The 25084-nt window shown below is 40.1% G+C and overlaps 1 protein-coding gene and 1 long non-coding RNA gene across 7 annotated transcripts in view; one reads left to right on the forward strand and one right to left on the reverse strand.

Moving 5' to 3' along the window:
- The window catches only part of LOC135409231 (uncharacterized), a 124624-nt gene that overhangs the window by 95088 nt on the left and 4452 nt on the right, over nt 1-25084 (reverse strand). For 2 of the 4 annotated variants that reach the window (XR_010428104.1, XR_010428106.1), the window contains exons 3-4: nt 24350-24578; nt 13353-13592 (exon numbers count right to left, since the gene is read on the reverse strand). This is a non-coding gene — a long non-coding RNA (uncharacterized LOC135409231). Of the gene's footprint in view, nt 1-13352; nt 13593-16126; nt 16293-16808; nt 17004-24349; nt 24579-25084 lie in introns of all 4 variants that reach the window. The other 2 variants (XR_010428105.1, XR_010428107.1) reach the window with 2 other exon arrangements.
- CFAP91 (cilia and flagella associated protein 91) overlaps nt 1-25084 on the forward strand; it is a 44303-nt gene that overhangs the window by 5830 nt on the left and 13389 nt on the right. For all 3 annotated transcript variants that reach the window (XM_064644459.1, XM_064644458.1, XM_064644460.1), the window contains 13 exons: nt 46-129; nt 1386-1448; nt 2377-2558; nt 3256-3433; nt 3781-3938; nt 4178-4363; nt 4515-4657; nt 11403-11519; nt 14566-14637; nt 16140-16286; nt 19362-19583; nt 20805-20953; nt 22163-22254. In XM_064644459.1, coding sequence (XP_064500529.1) covers nt 46-129; nt 1386-1448; nt 2377-2558; nt 3256-3433; nt 3781-3938; nt 4178-4363; nt 4515-4657; nt 11403-11519; nt 14566-14637; nt 16140-16286; nt 19362-19583; nt 20805-20953; nt 22163-22254 — 1793 coding nt within the window. The remainder of the gene's footprint in view (nt 1-45; nt 130-1385; nt 1449-2376; nt 2559-3255; nt 3434-3780; nt 3939-4177; nt 4364-4514; nt 4658-11402; nt 11520-14565; nt 14638-16139; nt 16287-19361; nt 19584-20804; nt 20954-22162; nt 22255-25084) is intronic.

Below are 25084 nucleotides of genomic sequence, written 5' to 3' on the forward strand. Positions count from 1 at the left end.
CTCTGAATGTACTTCTTTAATTATATCCTGTATTTTGGCTTTCAGAGCTCAGTCTTCTCTTCAGATACCTCAGATTGTGTATGAAGATCCTGAAGTTGATGGAAGGAATCGCTACAAATATTTTGTACAGTAAGGAATGAACTGGTTTAAAACAGTTCAGAAGCTTGCTTCTGTGCAGTTTAAAGAGCACCTAAGTAAAGGCCCGAGCCTTTAATATTTTTTCTGTATTTTCTGTCAGTTCTTTGATCACTGATATAGAAAATTTAAATAGTAACCAAATCTTAAATCACAAGATCTTTTTTAAATTTACACTATGCCAAAATTTTCAGCCATTGATTTACCAGATAGGCAGATATACCAGACATTCTGTACTTAATAATTATTTGTAGAAAGATTTGGACTATAGATCCTCCTGTGCAAAGGAGGATACTTACAAAGCCATTGTGGTTCTCCAGACCCCTAGAAAGTTGTCTTCTTAAGAAGGAACCTTTTAACTCCTAGTTTCTGCCAGGAACAGCAATGGGTGATTAACTTTTCATCAGTGTCCTCTACTGCAGGACTGCTCTGCTCCTTCCAGAATGATGCTGCAGGTCAGGAATGGACTCAAGATCCGAACAAACAGCTAGCATATAAACATTCTTGACTTAGTCATATACACTTTGAATTACATTCACTATTTTAGTCAGCACCTATTGGCCACTATGTCCACTTTAAATATAAAAAAATTGCCAAGTTTAATAAATTGAAGTCCTTTATGGCTCCTTTAACAACAATTAAAAAAAGAACAATGTTATCTTCTGCAATTTGAAATTAAGCTTTAAAGTCTCCAAAAGGCATCGATAGTGAACTGCAATATGCAAACTATAAGAATGCTTGTGAAGGATTTATCAATATTTAGTTGAGCCCCATCACTTTCGAAATACTTCATAAAATATTGCAAAAAAGGAAACTATCAAATTAGATAAGTCCAAAACAGTTTACCTTATCAGCTAATCGTAGGAATTCATTTCAGCATTTCAAGCAGTTATTAAAAAACCCGAAACTGCCCTCTCAAAAACTCAAAGTGAAAAAAGTAAACTAATTAGTGAAACATGAACAAAATATTGTGAGCACACTCAAAACTAATTTTAATTATTATCTTGTTTTGCAGTTCTACTTTCTGCTTTAACATAACAGTAACACTTAATCCTACTAGTGAATCTTATTCTTAATCCTACTCTGTTATTCCTTAGCTATGAAGGAATTACTTAATATTCAGGTACAATTCTTAAACATGCAACTACAGAACCTGTAAAATCAGTGTAACTCCACTGGAATTAGTGCAGTTTTTCTAAACCATAATGATCTTTTACACTCATCTCTTACATTCATTCTGTTTTTTTCAGCACTCTCTCTGATAAGCCGCTTCCAATAAATGTTCCCTTAGATGTTGCTTATGAAATAACAAAGTAAGTATGACTTCTGGACATTACTGTTTTAATGGGTCACATCTCACCAGAAAAAGATTAGGCAACTATTTAGCTGGTGACCAGTATTTTTCATAATGAACCTAGGGGAAAAACTTCTTAAGAGGTGAGGGTCTGTGCACCATTGAGAATTATTGAGGAAACAGGCGATAGACTTTTTCAAAATTTGCTTGTAGTATATAAAGAGTGCTTTGTGAGTAAAGGACATGTGCCTCAAGTGTTTTATGCTTATGAGGCCTAAGCTAAGTGTCTCTGAATCTTAGAAGAGATACGGTTGCAAAGAAGATTCTCCAGTACAGCAATATTGTTGGAAAATCTGGTATTTTATTACAATCTGTGTGATAGATGCAATACTGTTCAGTGTGTAGAGCATCCATGAAGTAGTATAATGTGGGTATCAAATTTTGAGGTCACATAAGAAAATTCAGTTCCTAGTAGAGTCAATGGAAATTGCACATGCTTATATCAGAATTAAATTTTTATTCTGGAATTGTTGGAAAGAAAAATATGTAAGCTAAATTGAAGTAGTCCTTCATGTTACAGTCAACCATTAGTTATTTTTTGTGTCCATTAAAGGCAATGCTTTAGAATGGATACATAGGAAAGATTTATATGTAATAATTGTGAGCACTGAAACCAGAAGATTTCTGGATTGTTTACCTAGGGAGGGTGTTTCAGAGGACACGGTGAAGCCTCAGTCTGCTTTTACTAAAGATAATGGAGTTAACATCAATGGGAGCAATGTTAAGATAAAACAAAACACATTTGGATATCCTCCCTTTGGCTGACTGTTGTGTTTCTGTTTTGGTTTATCTTTGTTTTGTTTTGTCTTGGGTTTTTTTGGGTTTGTTTGTTCGCTTGTTTTTTAATTAATATGACGAATGTTCTTCCTTCTTGCATCTCTTTTTAGGACAGAGCCATATGTTGATTCAGCTACAAAAGACAGCCACGTCTTTGGCCCCAAGTTCCGAACTTTGGGTACTCAAACAGATTACAGGGATGGTGAAGCCCAGACAGATCCCTATTCTCCTGAATATATAGTTCACGGTGGCTCAGTCCCCGAACTTCTGACTCTTGCTACACTCACTTGGGGTGAGTTGTGAAATTAAAATAAATTATAATTATCATGTCACCTCTCTAGGAGGAGGTTCTTCTCTTTTCAGTGTCAGGTTTCAAGTCTATTGCCAGCTTTGGCAGTCCTTTGTTGTGTTCCTTTGAGGCAATTATTTTATCTATTTCTAAAATATGTATGATATTTTCCTACTTAATGGCGCCATTCTGGGGCATTCCATGAACAGTTTTGAGAACACTCTGTAAAAAGGTCATGTTTTACAATTACAAACTAGGAGCAGTTTTTCTGTTTACCTACTGTTCTTCAGCTGCTCTGAGTTCAATATCAGTAAAAAACCCCCCTAAAACAGTATAAGGACTGCTGCCCCAGAATATACCTGTGATTCTCAGCTCCCAGTGTCTCACCTGCAATGATGATGGACACTGGACATGCCAAAGAAAGTGTCTTCCTAGGGAAGGTTTTCTTCCTTTGCAACCTGCAGTAGAGGAACGAAGTGCCAGTGTTGATGTCAACTGAACTATGGCAACTGCAGGCCCTACCATTCCTCATACTGTAGAATTTTACCAGCCTTAGAAGTATTTACTTCTGGCTTTTGACAGTTCTTCTTGTGTTTAACACAAGGGCTTGTGCCTGTCCAGCCCTCTAATACTTTTTGGTGGTGGCTACTTGTGGGATTTACCATTCTCCTAAAGAGCTAATGATTCTTGTCCCTGCAAGGCCGGGGGCTACCAGCAGGACTAGAAGAGATGGAGATAATTGACCGCGCCCGGGAAAAACGTGCATGGGAAGCATCTCTTCCACCCATGGACAGTCCCTCAAACACCGCGAAGAGGTTGAAAATGATGGAGGAAATGGAAAGGAAGGAATGGGCCTTTAGAGAACAGGAAATAGAAAAGTAGGAGTCCAGTCCATACTCTTTTATTTCTTTTAATTTTTGGCTGAATAGAAAAGGAGCAAGAAGGTTTAGAGGATTGGCTGAAGGGTACAATAAGCCTTATATTTCTGTGAAAATCCCCTGATTTTGAGAAGGGATATTTTCGTTAAACTTAATCTAAGAGATTGCTACTGCCTTACATTTCACCAATGCTTAGCTCACTTTTTAAAATGAAAGACTGAATATGAGATGTGCACTATGAACTATTTGTGAAGTAGTCTGTTGGTGTGTAGGATTTGATGATGACAGTGTTGCACAGAACAGTGCAGAGTACAGTAGATAATACCTGACCTTTTCTTTCCTTACAGGTTGCAGAAGGTTCGACTGGAAGTCTTAAAGAGGATGCTGCGGAGGCGAGAGGAGAATCAGAATAAGGTGGATGCCAAGCGCTTGTGTGACTACTGGCAAAATCGCCAGAGGGCTAGAGAAGAGAAAATAAAAAAGATTCGGCACGACTGTGCATTGAGTAAGTTTGAAAGACAGAGAGAGAAGGGTATGAGACTTAGTTTTCAGACATTTCTATTTTCACGAGGTTGTAGTCTGTTCAAAATGAAACAGATTGCATCCACAATATTGATATGCATGGCCAGCATTTGGTCTATCACGTCTTTATATTATCTAGCAAAAGCTCTCGTGAATTTCCAAAGATATGGCTTTTACAGAACTATTTGTATGAACCTTCTCACATTACTATTTCCTTTTCAGTGCTCAGGAAACTGATAGCTAACAGGAAGAATATGATGGGAAAGCTGGATAGACGAGATATCATCAAAGAATATACTGACTTTTCATCAGAAACATATGCACCTTTGTCTAGAATTGGGTTTTTCCCAGACAACAATTTTTCTGACTGCTATGTGGTGAAAAACTTCTATCTTAACACCTTTGCAGGTAAGGCATTTTGGAAGACTTAATTGTGTGAGATATTTAATTGAGATATTAACAAAACTCAGATGTCTCTCCTCAACACTCCATTACTTAATCACTGATTGTATTATAATCTTTGAATGTATTATAATCTTTGTTTGTATTATAATCTTAGGATTGTGTGAACTGGAAGCATCTCTCCCAGATTCTGTTATCCAGCTCAAGATTAAAGCTCCAAAACCTAAGTGCATTATCACTAAGACTGGCTTTATTAGAAGGTCAGCAAGGCTAGAGGCAGAGCTGGCACAGGTTCACCAGGTATGGAGCTGCATCCAGCAGCATATCAGTTTCTCTTAGATTTGAACTGCTCATAAATGCAATTGGGAAGATGTGTAAGCTTTTTCCCAATTTTTTGTGCTAAATTCTTATTTTCTGTAAGACAACTTCAAGGACAGAATGGACCAAACATGTGGACTGTTGTAGGCATGACCAGTACTGCTCTGGAACTCAGTCTGTCAATACTCTTACTCCCTAATATTTGTACTTTTGCTTCAATCTTACAGAAAACAAGCATGGCAGCTTCTGTCTTCCTGCAGATCAGGTATTTGGATTGGAATGTATTATGTCAGTTTGAAATTCTCACCTGCCATTTTCTCATTCTTATTTCTCCCTTGCTTTTATGATACACAAGTGGTAAACCTATTGTCTACACTGTCAAACTACTCATAATTAAAGGTGGCAAATCTGGATTCATATTCTAAAAATTCTGTGTGTTTTTAAAAATTTACATTTTAAATACCTATTGTAAAAACACCTTCAGCAAAGCATTATTAAAATGACCCCACTCTTAAAATCAGATCAGAATGGTGGATGCACATCACTGTTGTTCCCTAAGAACAGCATCTGATTTGCAAACATGCTATTAGTGCTCTGCATATCTTAATTTATCCCAATTGTTCATGCAGATGAGGCGTCCATATATGCAATTAACCACTGAGGAAAGAAGTACCTCATTTGCATCTGCAATCACAATATTTGTAAATTACATGTACTTTTAAGTACACTTCTTGTGATGCTGTCAAGGGTTACCTTTTTGTAAAATCAGGCATATTCTTGGCTGGCTGCTGTATCCCTGAAAAATAGTGAGTCTCATTTGTAAAGCTTGGCAAGTTTCACACACACACACACACACACACATATATGTATGTATAGCTCTTTTGGTTTAGTGTAATTTAATAATGATTTGAAAGCAGACAGTAACCTGCTACTAATGAATTTTAAATTGAAATCTTGTTCTGAAAAAACAGTTATATTATCTCAAATTTATATTGTGCCGGATCTTGTAAAAGATGAAATGTTGCATCTCATTATTATCCAGAAGGAAAATTTTCAAAGAAAATCTTGATTGCCACAGGAATTGTTTAAGAACTATGGACAAAATTCATAGTTTTATGGACACGGTAGTATTGAAGGGGTTAGAGTTTGGGTGCGTTTTGCATAAAATTCAGGAAGTGACTGTATAGCATGGATCATAACATGGTTCTCATAGGCAGCAGAATGTTAGTCCAAGCTTTCAGAGTCTAATTCCAGTTACAGCAATTATATTCTATTTGTTCAAAATACTTCTCATTGTTTGAAAGACTACGGTGAAACGTCTAAACTGTAGTCACAGAGAAGAATATGCCCTAATGCTGGCTGCTCACACAATAATGTCTCTTCAAAGAAAAATTGGTGACCAAAGGAAGATGGAATGCAGAACAAATGCAGACAATTCTGCACATTTTCTTTCTTAAATCTGTGTAGATCACTTGGTCTACATTGATTTGTAGCAACTGAGAGGCTAACATAACAAATACTCAGTTCCCCACCACAAAATGGCAAAATGTATATTCTTTTAAAATCACAAACCATTTCCTTTGCAGGCAAAAGTGATAAAATAAATCCATTTTGCAAAATTTAACTGCTGCTTTTAGATACACAGAAGTAGACACCAGACTGGTTGGTCCAGACAAACAGCTGTGTTGGTCCTGACACTGTGAAACACCCAGACTGCCTCAGCAACCATTAAATTTAAACAAACTTTCTGTTCAGAGCAACAAGATATGACTGCCCTAATTAGCACTTCAGCTCTGTGGTGCTGTTACTGGTCACTTCTCTCATCACAGGCTTTTTCTTCTTAAGTTTGGTGGCTGTAGCATGTCCTGGTTAAGCAAAGCCTCCCTGACAGGTCCATCTCATGAGCTAGTGGAGCTGTCAAAACCAGAGCAGCAGAAGGTGCAGCGTACTTGCATTAACAGAATTTAGGAGGATCCTCCCTGAGAGGACAGCTCTCTGACCACTTGGATTAAGCAGTCCCAATTGTGCCAACAAACCTCCATCACACACAGTAAGAAAGAAGTTTAAAGCAGGCAATTAGGGATCATCTTAGAAGGGCACTGTGTTGCTTTGCCTTGTTTCTGTAGCTGAGCAGCCAAACCAGTTTTCTATTCGAAAGCTTTATTTTAGTGCTCTTCTAGCACACTTAATCTCTATTTTTTATTCCATAATCCTAGAAACAAAGTGAAACTCCGGAAAGTTCAGAGAGTACATGGTGATCTAGCTCCAGAATGAGTTTCTTTCATTTTCCCTGGATAATCTGTGGAAGCAGGTAGCAAATAGAGGAATGTTAGGTTTTGGGCTCAGAAGGATTTAGTTTTAATAAAAGAAGTTTCCAAAGCTTGCTTCTCTGGCCAAACAAGTGGAAAGACTAGTCATCCTTATTATGTTCCTTTTTGTTTGACATATTGACAGTATTCCTAAGCTTAAAGCTTTTAAGGGATAAGCAGTTTTCCAGGGAACTACAAAAAGGATATTTGTCCTCCTGAGAATAAGAAACAGTTTCTTCCAAACACGAAACTAAGCAAAAAATAAGTGGTTTTAGAAGCAGAGTTTTTGAGGATCATCCTGAAACCTTTTGCACAAGTATTATGTACACTCAGTAGTTTTTGAATAATTCTCCAAGAAAACATGGCAGAAACAGGAGTGACCCAAGATTCACAGTAAAAACAACGATCTGTATCCTAAGCCAGATCTGTAAAAGGATAAGGAAAGCTAGTTCCTAGCCAGCACAGATAACAGTGCTTTAGAGGAATGTAAGTGAGCCATAATATAGACAGTCTTTTGTGAAAATCCAAGGCATTAAAGAGATAACATACCAATACAGCTAACTACTATAGGAAATAAATGCAACTAGCAAGTGAATACACCAAGGCATGGAGGGGATGCTAGAAGACATCTTAGTGCAGAACAATCCATGACTTTAGGCTGACCCTCTATGCTGTGGTGACTCAAAAAAGGTGAAGTGTCAGGTGGTTTCAAAGTGTAGGATCAAGACGAGGCCTGAACAAAAAACCCTCTCACCTCAGCATGAAGTGCGTCTCTCACCACATCTGTTTTCCTTTATCTGGTTGCTGGCAGGAGGTAGAGGTGTAGAGGGACCAAGAATGCCTCTGGAGAAAATCTCTGCCAACTTCCAAGTGTAGGAAAGCTTGTTTAAGCAGTTATTTCTTCAAGAACAGATCTCCAGCACAGTGTTAGTTGGCTCATGCTCAGACAAGCTCTGAGCTATTATGTCAGTCTTGATCAGCCAAGATACAGCAGCCATGCTGCACTCCTTGATGATCCTACCTGAAAGGAGGTTCTAGCCAGGTAGAGGTCAGTCTCTTCTCCCAGGCAACCAGTGACAGGATGAGAGGACATAGCCTCAAGCTGCACCAGGGGAGGTTTAGGTTGGACATTGGAAGGAATTTCTTCACAGGAAGGGTAATTAAACATTGGAATGGACTGCCCAGGCAGGTGGTGGAGTCACCGTCCCTGGAGGTGTTTAAGGAAAGACTGGATGTGGCACTTAGTGCCATGGTCTAGTTGACATGGTGGTGTTTGGTTGTAGGTTGGACTCGATGATCTCAGAGGTCTTTTCCAACCTAATTGATTCTGGGATTCCTCTGCCTCCGTACAATCCTAAACATCCACTGGTCAGATTATGTGACTAATACGTTTGTTCTAGAACAAGCAGCAGTCACAAGTATTGAGGCCATGTTGCTGAGAACACAGCTGTGCTGGGCGCAGGGCACGTCTCAAGGCTGAAGGACCACTGCCTCCCTAAAATCGTGCTCTATGGTGAACTTGCCACCGGCTGCCGCAAGAGAGGAGCCCCAAAGAGGAGATACAAGGACTCCCTGAAACAACATCTCAGCCTTGGCCATATTGATCAACATAACTGGTCTACTCTGGCCTCCAATCGGGAGGTCTGGAGACACACCATCTGTAATGCTGCTGATGCCTTTGAGAACACACGCAGGATCACTCTCGAGGAGAAAAGACAACGCAGAAAGAATCATGTCTGGTTGACCTAAGGAGTCTTTCTGCTGTGCCTTTTGCAACCGGACTTGTCTATCTCGCATTGGCCTTTTTAGCCACTAGTGCGCTTGCAGCAAATGTGGGTAGAGCCCTTCCCAAATCTTCATTCGCGAAGCCCAGCCATGATGATGATAATGATTCTGGGATTCTGAGATCCCGCCTTCGGTGTTTGCGTGCAAAAAGGAAGAAGGAGAAACATGACTGTATACTCTGTGCTGTATGTGAAAATCAAACATACCTGGTGTCTGTGACAAGAAGAGGATCACAGAGAAGATAAGGGAGGAATCTAAAGAATGATTTCTTTGAACAGAGAGTTTTTTCTTAAGCCACTGTCCTGTCAAGAGTTCTCTCAGGAGCTACTAAGAAGCTGAGGTGTATGGCCAAAAGCATGAGTGCCATTTGCTGTTCACTGCATTTGCCAAGAAAATTAAAAGGACATGAATTGCATAGTCCTTCACTGTCCAATCCAACCAGATTATACATTGACTCTGAACCCACTACCTGAAAAAAGTAATGTAGTCTATCTCAGAAAAATTAGAGTAATATATAGGCAGTAACATTTGGAGTATGTTGTTCAGAAATTTAGCACTTTTGTCTTTTTAAACCAAGTATTTTACAGTGATTCTTGGGGTCTCACTTCTTTTTTTTTGAAAAATCATAACTTGCTAAGTTAAGCAGAACCAGTTATGCAAAAAAACCATACTTTATTTTTCTTTTCATACATTAAAGTCGTAATATATCTTAAAACCTTAGATTAGAGAAAGCAAATGGTAAACATTTTTGACTTAGTAAAGAAAGCAAAGCAGACATTAGACTGTACTGACATGAAAACATAAACCACTTCTGGGAACTGCAATATATCTCGAATCTACATTAATAAGAATTCTTTCTTGTCAGAAGAGCTCATAGATTTTTCTGTCTTTAAAAGTTGTTATGCTGCTTGTATTTTGTTATTCTGCTTAGCAAGAAACATTTTTGGAGGCTACATTTTTATTAGAAAAATTCTTATGAATGCAAGATTGTACTAATAAACATAGGAGCCATTGTTTTCAGAAGAATCACAATTACAGCAGCTTTTTTCTTTCTGTTTCCCTCACCCTGTCATGCAAATCACCTTATTAGTCATAGCAAGCACTGTTATAATCCTCATGCCAGAGAGCTGTAAGGTCATCACATACAAAAAACAGTTCAGAAAATCTCCCAACATTTTTGAGCTATAACCATTTCACATGGCTTAAAAGCAGTTTATAGGCTTTGATTCTTGTGTTATTAGCTTGGGCCATTTAAGAAGCTTTCCATAATCAAGCATTTTATCCCCTCCACCTAGAAACCTCTCTCCTTTTCTGGAGCAATTCATTATCCTGACTTGAAAGATCAGATCCAATATGCAAGAAGAGTTTTGTACAATGGCCACTGGAGTTTCAAAACTTGATTAATTTCACAATTAAATTTTGTGTAAGTGCCATCAATTTCCTATTACAGGAGAGAGAAATTCAGCATTGAATTTTTTCTAAAGCTTTTTTTTTTGTTTCCTTCCCTAGTGAAATACCGTATTTGAACATTTGAAAGAGAGAAAGCAATAAAAAGGAAAAAGCACACTTTCCCATGGTGGAATATGTCTGTTCTTTCTATAATAAGGACTACAGATCCAACCCATACGGTAGTAGGATTATAATTTTGAAGGAGCTTTAAATGTACGCACTCTTTTCCCTTTTTTTGTGAGCTGAAGTATGCTGTCCTGCAGCAGGCAAGCACTGTTGTGCAGCTGGAAATAATTATCTAAATATCTAGTTCTTAGTGGCTTGTGTTGGGAAGTTGTCAGGGCTTTGGCTCTTTGAACAGTTTGAAAAGGTCTTGGAAGAGCTGAGGCTGTGATGGCACTTCCACTCCTAGTCTGCTTTAGCTGATGAGGTGTGGCATCTGCCACCAAACAGATGCAAGATGAGACGCAAGCAAGATAAACCCCGCTCTTAATGGGCCTTTGGGTTTTCATGGTAGAAAAAAGTTCTCAGACAAGTTAGTTTCCCTTTTGTCCCTAGTCCACTTGTACAGTTACTGTGTGTGCCACTGGGCTGCTGGGCAGTTTTAGGTGAGCAGAGAAGGGTTTCAAAGCATATTTGCAAGGAAAGGGACCAGGGTCATTTGGTTCAACAGTAATAGCCTGTCGTACAAAGGCGTTTCACTGAGGAAGGGCCACAGAACAGTGACAATACACTCTTCAAGTGATCCCTTCATAAAATCTCCTGAATACATAGTGTTTCTAAGCCACAGTAACAAGCATTATAGCTATAGTTAAAGGCAAAGAGTTATAAGCATTCTTAGAGAATTAATTATTAGAGAGTTAGAAATTAAGTTCATGCCAATTTTAGATTATATTAGGTAACTCACCCTAAGCAATTGCTGATGACTTACTAGTAAATACAGTAAAATAACTCCTTCTTCCTTCTAACGTATGATTTTGACGTTCCCATCAGTATCTTCTGACCAGGCAATAGCCTCATCTACTGACCATATTCAGTTTTTCAGTTGATGTGCAGTAAGAAGTGGAAGCCACAAGCCTGAAAAGCTCTCAGCTCCCTGTAGTCAATGTGATCAGCAACAATCAGCATCCTTATTATGTGGTTCTATCTGGCCATGTTCTGATTAAATTGTATGTCTATTCCAGGCACTACTGGAGAAGAAGGATAAAGTCGAGGAGCCAAAGAAGCCCATCCGTGGCCCTGAAAAAGTAGAAGAGCCTATTCCTAAGCCACCCACTCTAATTCTGGAAAAACCATCAATTGTAAGTCAGCTGGTTTTAGCACTTTTTTCCCTGTTGATCCCTCATTGCTTCCTACACAGTTGTTAAAGGAATGCCCAGAGAAGGAAAGAAGGGAGTTTTATCTTTTTTGTGTGCATTCATGTTAAAAATAGCCATCATTATTTCTTAAGACTCTCCTAGTCTCTCTTTATTTTATAAAGATACTAGCAGCCAAAGAATTGAAAATATTTTACAATATCTGTTGGCCAAATCCTTAAGTAAACTTTATTTTATAAAGACATAAATTAATAGACATGTAATTCTCTTGTTCTTGAGGAATAAGAAGGCATCATCATCATCATCATCTTATTATTATTATTGTTATTCAGTAGCTTCCAACCTTCTGATCTGACAACACTATCATAATCCAGTGAGGCAATTAACTTTAGTCTCATTGAAGTCGCGAGACCTTGGCTGCTTAGCACTGAGCATGCACTTCATTAATTTGTTGGAGTGAAGCTCTTGTCATCATCCAGGATGCAGTGTTTGATGAGCATGCTCCAGTTCACAGATAATGATTCTCCTGCAGAGATTGAAATAGCAGTAATGATGTGTCATGGGGGTTGTGATATGCTGTAGGAAAAAAAAGACTTTTACGGGAGCTGCAACTTCTTTTCCTTTCTTAAAGTAACGTACTTAAGAGGTGGTTGCCCCACTGGGTTGCTTTATCTTCTTATTAACACCATTTTCATGATGTACTAAGAATCAGACACAGTTACCATTTAAACTTTGAATTTAAGAGAGTCACACAACCACGAAAGTGAGAGAAAGTCTTATTGGATCATCCATGCTGCTGTCTTCCTTTGTGCAGTATGATATTTTATGTTTTATACAGTCTATTTTAAGACTGAAACAAGAATCTCTTATCTCTTTGGGAAGAGCTTTCCACAGCTTTACCAGCTCCTAGGTATGAGATATTGTATTGCAGTGGTGGATTTGCACTATTTAGGTTTACCAGTTTAGCAGATTTTTAAGTACTTTGAGGTAAAATGGAAAGAAATCAGAAAAATTTATCTCCCAGTTATAGTAATTCTTGAGCGTGTTTACAGCTTATGGTTTTCTTTTTTAAGAATTCCAATACAATTTAATTCCACCTACATGAATTTTGTCAACATTTGGTTTATTTTCAAGTATCATTTTGTGCGAACGCATTAAATATGATCTCCAGTGAAACTTCACCTATAAAATCAGGTCACTTGAGCCACTGAAGAGCAGCACTAACATCTCCTGCCTTGCTGAATCCAAGTGAGGTTTCTCTTACCAGATAGCTGCAAGGAGCACTGAAAGCAAGAATCTTCTCTGTTGTTAATGCTTCTCTTCCTGCCCTACACATATATGAGTAACAACAGCTAAGTGCTTCCCACTGGAGTTGGGGATCTCAAAAAGAAACTGATGGAGTGACAGTCAGGTGATGTGGACAACAAGGGATATAAAAAAAATTTGAGAGAATCGAGGCACTACTGCAGACCTCCTCAGCTTCTCTCCCCCAGGCGTTTCTAGTGGACTTAACTAGCCACAACAAGCTCACAGAGCACATCTGAATTCCTTCATTAGTTTTTGACTTTCTTCCAGTCCCCTCTACTTTGCAGCCATCTCCTACATCCTTCTATATCCTTATTTTTCCTTTTTTTTTTTCTGGAGGGTATGATAGGATTTTCATCCCCCTTCATTCTTTCCTGCTGGTGTATATCAGGCAGATGGACAAGCTGATGATTACACTTGCTAAGGCATCATTTGCAGCATTGAACAGCAGAAGTACAGAAAAGTGCTTCTCACAAAAATTTAAACCAAATCAGAGCAAGCAGTTTGGCTTACCAGTATATGTGCCATCACCATTTCCAAAACTCTGTCCTGGAACGATTTCACACTTGTAGCCAAGTGATGTGGTACAGTTTAGCTCTCTAGGACTGGAAAATCATCCCTTCTTTCCAGAGAAAAAGAACATACCAAATCATAAGGCAGTCCTTCGGCTAGTTCTGTTTTGCTTCTCCTGAGTGCTGGTGTAGAAAGGCAGGAATGCTTCCTTTTGCATTTGGAAAACTCAGTCTTCAACACCTAAGAAAAAACAGATAACTAAGATTCAAGCCCACACAACTTCTCTCATCCCACACTCTTCTATGTTTTTCCGACACTTCTTAAATACCACATTTCAATGCAGACCTTATAGGTTCTTTATTAAAAAAAAAATTACTTCCAATTTTTAGATTTCTTTTTATCTTTCCCAGGCACCTTATGGACTCTTTCCTTCTGCTACTGTCAACTCCAGACTAGAAGACCTCTCATCTAGAAAGAATGCTGCCATCTATGCTTCCTGTACTTCCTCTATTTAAAATAAGCCCCCTTTTTTTTTTTTCTCTTGTGGTCACGTTCCTTCTTCCACTATGCTCCATGATTCTTCCACGTTGGTATCAATCACACAATGCTAGGCCAGTAAAGTTCTCAAAGAGACAAATCACAACAGAATGTAGGTAATTTTACTTCCAAACTGTCACTTTCTAAGTCTTAAATTTACTCATTTACTCTAATAAAGGTCACTGCTGGAACAAATATCAGAAGAAAAATTGTATATGTTCCCTTTTAATTTAATCCCTTTATTTATGGTTAACATCTCTCTTGAACCTCCTTTGATAATAATTCTGTCCTCTTAGTGTCTTGACCTGTTAAATTAATGTAGCTGGTGCTCATTTTGCAAACTCAGATGCAGTCAAGCTACAAATGGTACTTCTAATGCATAGAGTAATCTTCTCCATCAACATCTCCTTATCACTAGGTTCTCATCTCTAAAGACCCTTTAAAATCTCAAATAGAATAATTGTATGGCCTTTCTTCCCCATCTCTTGCAAAACATGGAAGTACTTGTTATTCTGACTCACCTTCCTTCCCTAAAAATTAGAAGAATGGTGTTCAGAAGCAACCAAGAAAAGGCAGGATATGAGTTAGACTATTTAATATTTAGATGGATAATCTACAGAAATCTCAGTCTCCAAAGACATAATTAATTATTGTGTGGATATTTGTGTTTTGGCAGGAGGAAGAGGAAACAGAACTGGCGGTGATCTGTCTGCAGAAGTTGCTCCGAGGGAGGGCTATTCAGAACATGGTATTCTGTGTCTGTTTATGTCTGTCTTCAGAATGACAGTGGGAATGACTGAAAGGGTGTTTGCAGTCTTTCTTTCACAGCACTAATCAGGGGTAATGAGAATTCTGCAGCATATCCTCCTGTATGTTATGTGGAGTCCTTCAAAGCTGAAGTCTTTGCTCTTCAGCCCAAATTTCTTACAGGAACTTCTAGATTCCTACACACGTCTGTGAATGTTCCCCCATTCTTGCCGTTCCCTACACTCAGCTGTTTATTTAGACACTTCATAGCAGAATTACTCAAATGGCAAGTCCTAGACTAGATCTGGACCATGAGCACATTTTGCCATGATTATGCCAAGATGCCAGGCACAAGAACCTCCCACATCCCAGCAGGGCAGCTTGTATTTCATACCATCTTTCCGGTTTCCTGTGGTGGTGAGCTGAACCACAGATGAGGAGGAACTGAAGCATACCAGTGTGATTTCCAGCAAGTGCAGGACCCATCATTCTGCTTTCAGTGGAGCAGAACAGAATCTAAGTAAAAATTGAGTAGCTGTGCCTTGTGGGCATTATATTAAGCAAGCCTATCACTTTTGATCAGACCAGTCCAGAAGGTTTGTTTTTATGCATGCAGGGAGTATAATTGATATTCTCTCTTGCAGTAAGTATTTGATGTTTGTGAAGCGTTCCCATGTGGGATGCTGACCTGAGCTTTAGCAAACAATGTAATGTTGTGAAAGTGGCTTGAGGTGGAATGTAGACTTCCCAAGTCTTCTCCAGTTCTATGGTGATCTGTGAGAAGGAGTTTGATGCCACTGAAGGACTATTGACTTTCACAGTATGAAATGTCCCATCGTTTTAGGAATCTCCTTCCAGATACTGCTGGATCAGAAATAAATGACTCAGTTGGAGAATGATGTGAGCAGAGTTGAGTGATCTTTTGTTGCTGTTGGAAGAGAGGGGGACTGGAAATAAAACACTGTCAGTAAGGACTGGGCCACATAACCCCATAAAAGGGATGGCAGCACTTTCAGAAACCTCCCCATCAATTTATTGCTATGAGCTGTTGCTGGTCTCCCTCAAAATGAAGGTCAGAGAATAGTAGATGTTGAAACACTGTGAAGCTTTGACATTGAGACTGATATAACAGAGTATCCAGAAGGCTGTTGCCCTTTTCACTTGACATTGGTGGTGTTGTTCCACATTCCAGTGGTTTGATTTCTGGGTAAGGCCAAAGAGAACAATAAACAAACAAATGAACAAACAAATAAAAGTAGTAAGGGATTATCTATATTCCACAGCAGAAGGTCTCAACTTTCATCTTCTGTGCAGGAGGGTTTAGGCAAGATGTACTTGACAGCTGTAGTGTTTGCCTAAATACAGCCACAAATTTGTTAGAGAGAACTAGGCCTTCGAAACAGCTGACCTTGCAACTTGGAGAAAAAGGGTGTGCTCTGCTGGCAAACATGTTGATATATATTCTCCATTTAATATGCTGACTTGTTTACCTTTATTTTAAAGATGTTTGAAGGGAAGAAGAAGCGACTGGATCTGATCCAAGAGCTGCGCACCACTCACGCACTCCAGGAGGATGGGCAGCTGCTCTTGAAGGCAGAGGAGCAAAGGATCCTGGCTCTACAGCAACAGCATGAGTCACAAATGCACAAGGTTTGCCTGTATAGATGGGAAGGTTGATTCACAACTCTGTCCTGACCATCACTCTGTTTTTTACAGTACCACCAACACTCTCGCATTTAATTTCTTTATGTTTTCTATTATCCACAGCACAGAAGGCACCCCAATAACAATAATGCTGTCCTAGCACAGGCCAAACATTGAGTGCCTGGGGGGCTAAAATTGCTCTCTCGCTGCTCTGGGGAATCTCAGAACCAGACTGAGGCACCCTGACCGCAGCTGCTATGCGGGCTGTGGTTGCTTTGTTTGCAGACAGAGCAATTATTTACATTTACAAGGCTTTGAACAAACTGCAGTGTCAGATGAACCTCAGTTTTCCCACATTTGACTGGTACTGCGACCTGGCATCACAATACATACTTGTCACTCACATCTGTCAGATGTTCTGAGTGTTTGTTACTGCTCTGTCATTTCTCTGATCCTTTTCTAGCTTGGCACCCTCTCAGGCTACTCCTCAGGCATAAAACATCACAAAGGAAGCCAAATCCAACTTACTTTGTAAATCCTGCTGGGCTCAAGACTTCTAGAACCTCAGCAATGGTGTCACGTTGTTGTACCTGCCACTGTTATGCAGAGCAGAGAAATCCTCTACGAAGGATCTAGTGAGAGCCAGGAATGTGAATTCCCATCCTATTTCCTTGCAGGGCCACAACCTTCCAGGGCGAAGTGAATAAAATGGCAGATGCTGGTCTGGAATGGATCATAAAGAGACTTTGTCCAGAGTTCACTGCATCTCAGATATACAGTATCTCTCACATTCCTGCAAGTTTTTACTACTCTCCTGTTTTTTCAGTGACCAGCTGTGAGGCAATCCTGCAGCTTCCATATTATGATAATTGCATCTGCTGTTAGTTGACCTGGTGGAGAGGAAGCCAGTCCACTGCTTCCTGCTGGGTGGAAAGCAATGAAATTTCCCTTCAGATCTCAGTAAAAATTGAGACAGGTGACAGTGTTTTACTGTTTAGCATTTCCCGATGCTCCCTCATGTACAGGGAGCCCAGGTGCAGGAAGACTGTATTTTTCTCCTGAGGAATTAAGAGAAAAATAAAAGCTCTAGATATTAGAAACTTGCAATGCTCCTGTTCTATTGAAGGCCCAGGTGTGAGTGAGGGAGAGAGCAGTTCAGACACCATAATGACGTTCACAGAGAGGGAGAGAGAGCAAATGGTAAAGATGTTGACCTCTAAATTCAGAATTTCCTTTTGGGAGAGCCACTATCCCCCTCTGCTGGTATTAACCTCCTCTACTCTCACTTTTTATTTTTACTATTTCTCTGAAGGCACATAGACCAATGCTCAGGTCTTCAAACATTCAGAACTGTAAAACTCTCTGGAATGCAAGTGCAGGAGTTTTCTATGTGTGTGGCTATTTTAGAAAGTCACTGATGACTCACAGTTCTATAGGTTTTGGTGGTTTTAGTTTTTGACCTTTTATAGGTCAATATATATATATATATATTATATAGGTTATAGGTTTTTGACCTTTCCAGTATAAAAAGAAATGCTTCCTGCAGAAAGAGGATGGAAACTCCAGATAAAATGGTCAAAGATAAGGAGTTAAAATTTTCAATTTGTTTATACCAAAAATCTAAGAACGTTCCTCAGTTGTTTTCCTCCATTTCACATCAGTTTTAGACATGGCATCTGGAGCAGTGAAGAGGAAGGAGCACATTAGTTCTATGTTATCCCTCCCTGTGGGGTGGTGCAGTTACTGCATTGCAGTCCTCCATCTGAAACACCCATGGGCTGTGTGCTGTCTCTTCTACATGTGTACAACACTGACAATCGCACTTGCTTTGGAAGACTGCATGAGCAAATGGCACAGCAGTATAAGAAAGCTGATTTATTATTATTTGTTTGGGATATTTCATCTCCATTTTGAGTTTTCTGTTTAGGTCTATTCTGTTAGTGCCTGTTTATTCCAACAGAAACACAGCATCCCAGCCAGTTCCAGCCATTCCCTCCTGCCGAGGGCTATGGCTTCATAGTCCATATTGGAGATAATAAATGTACCATAGATCTTATCCCTTTCTGAAGTGCAATCACATATACCCATAAAACAGGATGTGCTTGGAACAAGAAGTGAATGGCAATGCTGAACACCTGGAATCTAGTCTCAGCTCTGTCACAGGCTTTCTGATTTTCCATTCCATGTAATTTTGAGGTCTCATCTGCACTTCTGCAAACTTAATATAATTACTGTCAATTGGAATTTTGTAGCAGTTAGAAACTTGTACAGTTTTAGTAATATTACAGTACCTAAAGTTGTAGGGACTCATGGTTGCTTTATTATCTCAGCCAGTTGAATTACTTTCATTGCATCATAATGTCCAGCCAAAGATGTATCATTTCACTGAGAGGCCTTTGAACCGTAACATTTTGTACCCTTAGGAGAGAATAGAAGTGTGGTATTACTCACAATTCCAGTTTCCTAAAGCTCTACTCAAGCTTCTACTCATAAAAATTGGGGTTTACTTTCCACCTGGTAGAAAGAAGCTTCATTTGCAACTTTTGATCCTGTTTTTCTGTTCTGGTCTGACTAAGCTTAGCACAGAAAGATGGAGGTATGCAGCTGAAGTAATTTCATTGTCACTTGTCTCCCTCCCCTCTCTTGGTCTGGGCAGCAGAGTGTTCCCCAGTAACAAACAGGTCACCTCAGCAACCATTCTGGCCATACTCACAGCCACAAAAGTGGTTCATAACATCTGGAATACAGCATGTCTACTGCTTTATCTCCTCTCACCCATCCAAGCAAAGGGCTGCTTGTCCTAGTGTGACAGTATCAGGGCTATTCCTGCCCTGGCTCATTTTGCCATCTTTTAGCCTCTTTGTGCCATCAGAGCCTATACACAGGAACATTGCATTGTGCAGAAACCAGCCAGTGCATGTAGAATGAAGAATGCATGAAGAATGCCAAACTCCTAGGGTTCTCCCATGGCTGGTCTGAGTGGGTACTGCAGAGCTGTTTCACATGCCTGTGGTAGCCCCGAGACTTGGTACAATGCTCCTGGGGGTTGTAACACAATTCTTCGCATTTTTCTCTTAAAAGCTGTCATCAATGGAAAAGGACTTGGCCACGGTAGAAGGAAGGACACTGGCGAACATACTTGATTTTCTGTCCAAAGAGCTGGTGAGGCTGCAACAAGAACGGAAGATCCATGCTGTGGTCATGCTGGCTGAGAGGCAGAGGCGGATGCGGGAAGCAGAGGAGAGCGGACGTCGTCAGGTGGAAGAGAGGCGGCGTCAGGAGGAAGATGAGATTTTCAAACAGGCAAGTGAAACTGGTGGGACTGTGGGCAGTTTGTAGGAGCTACCTCCTCGTGGGGAGGTCCAGATGAATGGGAGCTGCTTTAGCTTGGACTTTGGTGATGGCTAGTTTTAAAGGCTTAGTGAAGAGAGGGTGATTTCTTTCTAAAAGAGTCACGCCCATGAAATGATGATCTGAGTACTGCTACAGACAGTCCTGTTAGACATGTCATGAATGGAGGTAGTTTCTAAATTTCTACAACAAACACCTGTGGAGAACAGATGTACCTAGATGTACCTAGATCATCTTTAGAAATAATGTTTTGGGAGCACTCAATCTGCCCAGGAGAACTATTAGGTGCTTTCCCAGGAAGGATGCTTTTAAGTAAAGGTTTGGAAAGATTTTGCAACACCCCCCCCCAACACACACACACCAAATGGACTGCAAATAAAGAGTTTGAAGTTACGATAATGGATAACATAACCTTGAAATCCAGAAAAAATACTGAATTACCATATTCCATAATTCTTCTATAGTCCTATTCTCTAGCTCTTGACTGCATGGAGCATATTTCTCCTGGTTGAAAGGCATGAGTGGGAGTCTAATTGACTAAACCAGTAATTTTCAAACTTTGTGGGAGGTGGTTAATACCAAGAGAGTCTGGCATCATGTTTATTTTTTTTTTTTTAATTTTAGCCTGTCTTCTTATCTTTTCTCTATTTCTGAGTGGGAAGCAGATAGGGTCAAAGTGCCATAAGCTTATGCCCTTCAGATTAGCAGAAGGAAAACACCCATTTCTAGAATCTCTATTCTGCAGTTCTCATAAGGAAACCAATAATTCTATCTTGGTTTTTGACTGGCTTGATGGAGCCCTTTCCTTCAGGGTTTGCTTGAATGAAGGCTGATTAATTTACTGAAGTCAATACCAATGATTATTATTTGGCAATTGTTGCTCAGGGGACCGTGAGAACTGAGGAAGCAACTGCCATTGCATTCACAGAACTAACCTGCTGCGGCTAAGTTTTTCTTCCACCTCTGGTTCTTTCCTGCACTTGTTTCTGTGCTATTAGTTCTCAGAAAACATTACTAGGAAATAAATTTTTACAGAAAACATCTCTGAAAACAAATCCCAGGCTAGTCTGCCTGAAATTAGGTCTACTGTTTGTGCTTCTCTGGAAATCTTCTTCCACTACATTCCTGACACAGGAATAGGCAGTGGAACAATATTTTGGTGCTTTGTTCCAGGTGGTGAAGGTGCAGCACAGAACCATTGATACCTACTTGGAAGACATTATCCTGAGTAGCATGCAGAGGGCAGCTGAAGAACAAGCCAGGGAAGAGGTTCAGAGAAGGGCTGTAGAAATCAATGACATTGCTTATGAGCTGGAAAGTCGGTACGTTATTAAATGGCACATTAGAGGCTCTTCACAGCAGTTTAGAAACTGCCTGACCATCTGCATCTGTGGTTATGTGTATCATCCAAGACATGGGAAGGGCAGAGCAGTACTGTTCATGGTCGCTTCATTACTGTGGCTGCTGTATGGGAACCACACTGTTACTACCTGGTACACACATATAAATCCATCAAAGCCTTATTTCCATACAGCATGTGCCAGATTCCCTTTGCAAATCGCTTGTGCAATCTGTGAATCACCCTTTTTAGAGTTCTCCATGCCAATGGGAGGCTGTGACTGAGCTTTAAGTGAATCTGGGAACTGCCTAGAGCAATACCCATTCATACCGATCTTTTCCTTTATTTATACTACTACAGAAAATCCATTTGAAAGAGATGCTAAAAGATACAGCTATACAACAGCCTTTCATTCTGGGATGGCTGTTCTTTAAGAAACTGCCAATTTCTGTGGAGGTCAGTCATATTGATGGCTGCCTGACAAGGCACTTTGAGTAAAGTAAGTTGTTGAGAACACCACAGTCTTGTGTTTGGCTGGGGCATCAGCAGTGAATACTTTTTAGGACTTGCCAAACCTCCAGTTCAGTTTCTATGCTCTTTTTTTGGAATTGAGCCATAAAAATCCCAATGACACAGTGACTCTCCTATGGTACAGCAGCTGTGTATTTTGTATCTAGATGAATACAACCAGAATGTTGGAATCCTTGGGGAGAATGAAGCGTAGATAATGCATGCAGCCCCTGGGCCAACTGGAAACCCAACAAACACTGGCATGGAAAAGAGCATGGGGACCAGCCAAGTGCAGAGTCACAAAAGGGAAAAATTTAGCAAACTCAGCAATGGGCCAAAGACTAAACTGACAAAGACACAAATGTTCAGAGGTATCTGTGTGTCTAACTTTGTTTGTCATCAGTGAAAATGGGGCTTCTAGATACCTTTGAGGATAGGGAGTCTAGGGTGATCCTCTTCCTGCTTTCCAGTGCAGTATTGAACACACTGGCAGTGCAGTGTGAAGGGGAATAGTCACACTGTCACCTATTTGTAGGATAAAGAGAGACCCAGGTGACAATTACTGCCAGGACAATGCACTCCCTTGGAAATAGTGAGAATGTTTTCAAGGGAGTCTTGTGTTTGCAGAGGTGATCTGGAGAGAAGATTAAAATACTAATACTATTGTGCATCTGTTTGGTAGTCGAACTCGCCTACAGTCCGAAGAGATTGTAGCAGAGCTGGTTTATGATTTCCTGATTCCAGAAGCTGCGAAAAGTGCTATGAGAGAAAGAGGTAAGGAGTCTAGTAGCTTTATTCTCTTTGTGAACTGGTTCACTCTCCTCATTCTAGCTCTGTGAAAGATGCGGTGCCAAGAGTTGTCTCAGGTCTCTGAGATTCTCTTTTTCCATTATGCAGGTAGAAAGTTAAGCCCTTTGACTCTTTTTTCACCAATTTCTCATAAGCTTTAGTCTTTTTAAATGGTGACCAGAATTCAGACCTGCTGTAAGATCTGGACTGTGCTTTTGCCAAGAAAGGTTGGGACAGATGATCCTTGAGGTCCCTTCCCCCTATTATTCTATTATAAATTTGAGGTATCTGCAACAATAAAACTGCATGAAAAGAAGCAGCCCATTGCACCTTCAAAAACAAACTGGAAGAAGTTTTTAAGTGGCATGACTGTGAATTGTCTATTTTATGGCAATTTCTGAAAACTGTGGACATCTTTAACATGAGATACTCAAATATATGCCATATGTGGAAGGAGGGTTATACACTATAATAGGAGTTATATACTCCTGTGCTTCCCCCTCCTCCCCAGTTGGTTGAGAGCTAGAAGCAAAGATAAAGTTTTAGGGTTGGTAAGCAGATAATCTTGCAGTTGTAAAGGATGCTTCTATTTAACAAAAATGGAATAGCATCAAAATACAGAGGGGAAGACCCTGGAAACCTGTGTCTTACAGTAATTATAATGAATAAATCTTAACTGGGATGTTTCCACTGACCAGCACACTCAGAAGACCGTGACTAAACCTGTCACCCATAGCAAGTGGGTACGACCTACGGAAAGCAGTGATATCACAATAGAGCCTGACGTGGTCCTTGCCGCAGTGCACTTCTCTGACTTGAGAACAAAGGCACTTACTTCACTGCCTTTTTTGTTGCTTTGTGGATGAAAACACAAACCCCGAACATGCATTTTGTGGCCTCTGAATTGTGCAGACTTCCTTCTTCCTAATTCATGTGTTTGCCTCAGCAACAGTACCTGTTCAGCAATTCTGCATAAGCTCAAATCAGCTCCCTTCTCTTTAGCACTGCTTCTGCCAGCCTTCCGAAGCAGGTGATGTAATGTTAGTCAGTGAAGCCTGCAGCTGAGGCACTAACACATGCAGGTTAGCCTGTCTCAGAAAGGAGAAGATAAAGAAGACCTGGAGATGGGCTAGGATTCTCAACACACAGAGGACATACATCAAGGAACAAAATATGTACTGAGCTTAAATGCAACAGCAGTTAATGAACAAAGCACCTCAGAAGCACTCCCAAGCAACAGACAAAAAGAATCTTCAAAATTTGTGAGAGCTACAGTCGGTTTGCCTGGAAAGCAGAGCTAGACCCAGACAAAAATTAAGGTGGATTCTGGTGGAATAGAGCAATAGGCGATAAAGCACAAGAGTTCCTTTAACTGTGATCAGGTGAAATTTGTCACAATATTCTTGTGACAGTAGAAATCAAATATCAGGAAGAGACCTGGCTAATACTCTCTCCTGCTATTGCTTCATGGGGTAGAGGGGACTCCATACACTTAAGAGACAGTTGAATTCTATCAGATGTACACTCTGATGAACACACCCTGCTGTAAACCTCCTGCACAGCAATACTTTCAGGAAAGCAGAATCATCAACTATTCCATGTAAATACAGAGGAAATAGTATCAAAGAATGGCATTAGATCTTGTAAGATGCATTTCTGTGGTGGCTTTTAAAGCTTTCCCTGCAGTGAGCCAAATTATTTATTAGGAAGCTGTTTTAGCAACCTGGCCCATGCTTGAGCATTCACCTTCTTTGAAACTATCAGGAAGTGATCTGAGAGCACAGTTGTCTGGGCTGTCAAAAGAGCAAATCCATTTTTAGAACAAAGATTTGAGGGCCTGCAAGTTCAGTCTTTGCCTACACTTTAGCTTCCCCTTAAATATCTCTATTTTGCCATTACCTACTTGTTAGGCAGTTTTTTCCTTCTCTTTTTGTCACATTTTGATGTGTAAAAGCAGAGATTATCCAATATTTGGCTCATCCTTATACCCCTCTACACCCCTCTTCTGAACCCTACCTCACTGGAAGTAGACGTTGCTGTGCTGATATGAAAAAACTTGCTTTGAAAGGGACAAACTCACCAGTTTGAGCCTGTTTTCTTTTAGATGGAATTCACTGTGGATGGAGGAAGGGACTGCAGCAATACCAGGAGAGTATTGCCAGTATAGCTGATGCAGTTCAAGCAAATATGATTCAAGCCAAAATGCCTTGGGTAGAGAAACCTCTCTTGGGAATTGAGAGCTGGCTGGTGAAGGTCAGCTGTTCAAATGCAAGTGAGATCTGGTTGCATTCATTGTTGACAAAATGGACCTGGGAGATGGATAAACATAAACAGGGTGGGTTAGTAACATGTAGTGACTGAAACAGGGACAGCATGCAGAACTGTATGACAGCATGCAGGACACCAGTGCTTCAGATTCACAGTTAAAGTACAGCTCAGCTTTACAACAGACCAAAGCAAGTCTTGGACTTTCACAGGGAAGTGAACAATGAGAACCACAGCTTGTTCCTGCAACATTCCCTACACTCTCCCTAAAAGCAGGCAGTATTTCAATCCCCATGACTGAAATAAAGAGAGAAAGAGAGACCAAAGAACATGAAGAGCAGTGAAGAGAACTGTAGGGTTGAATACTTAGGCTTGGGTAATTATTTCCCAGGAGGAGGTTTGGAAACACATATAAATGACTTTGGATGAAAAAAGTAAGGACCAATCCTGCAGTAGCTGAAGGGAGATGATAAGGTGGGTGACTTAGTGTCTTGAGTCTTTGAACTCAGTAACAGTTTCTCAGTGCAGGCCAAGTCATAGCACAGGAGAA

The sequence above is a fragment of the Pseudopipra pipra genome, chromosome 2 (assembly GCF_036250125.1).
Source record: "Pseudopipra pipra isolate bDixPip1 chromosome 2, bDixPip1.hap1, whole genome shotgun sequence".
Taxonomy (NCBI): Eukaryota; Metazoa; Chordata; class Aves; order Passeriformes; family Pipridae; genus Pseudopipra; species Pseudopipra pipra.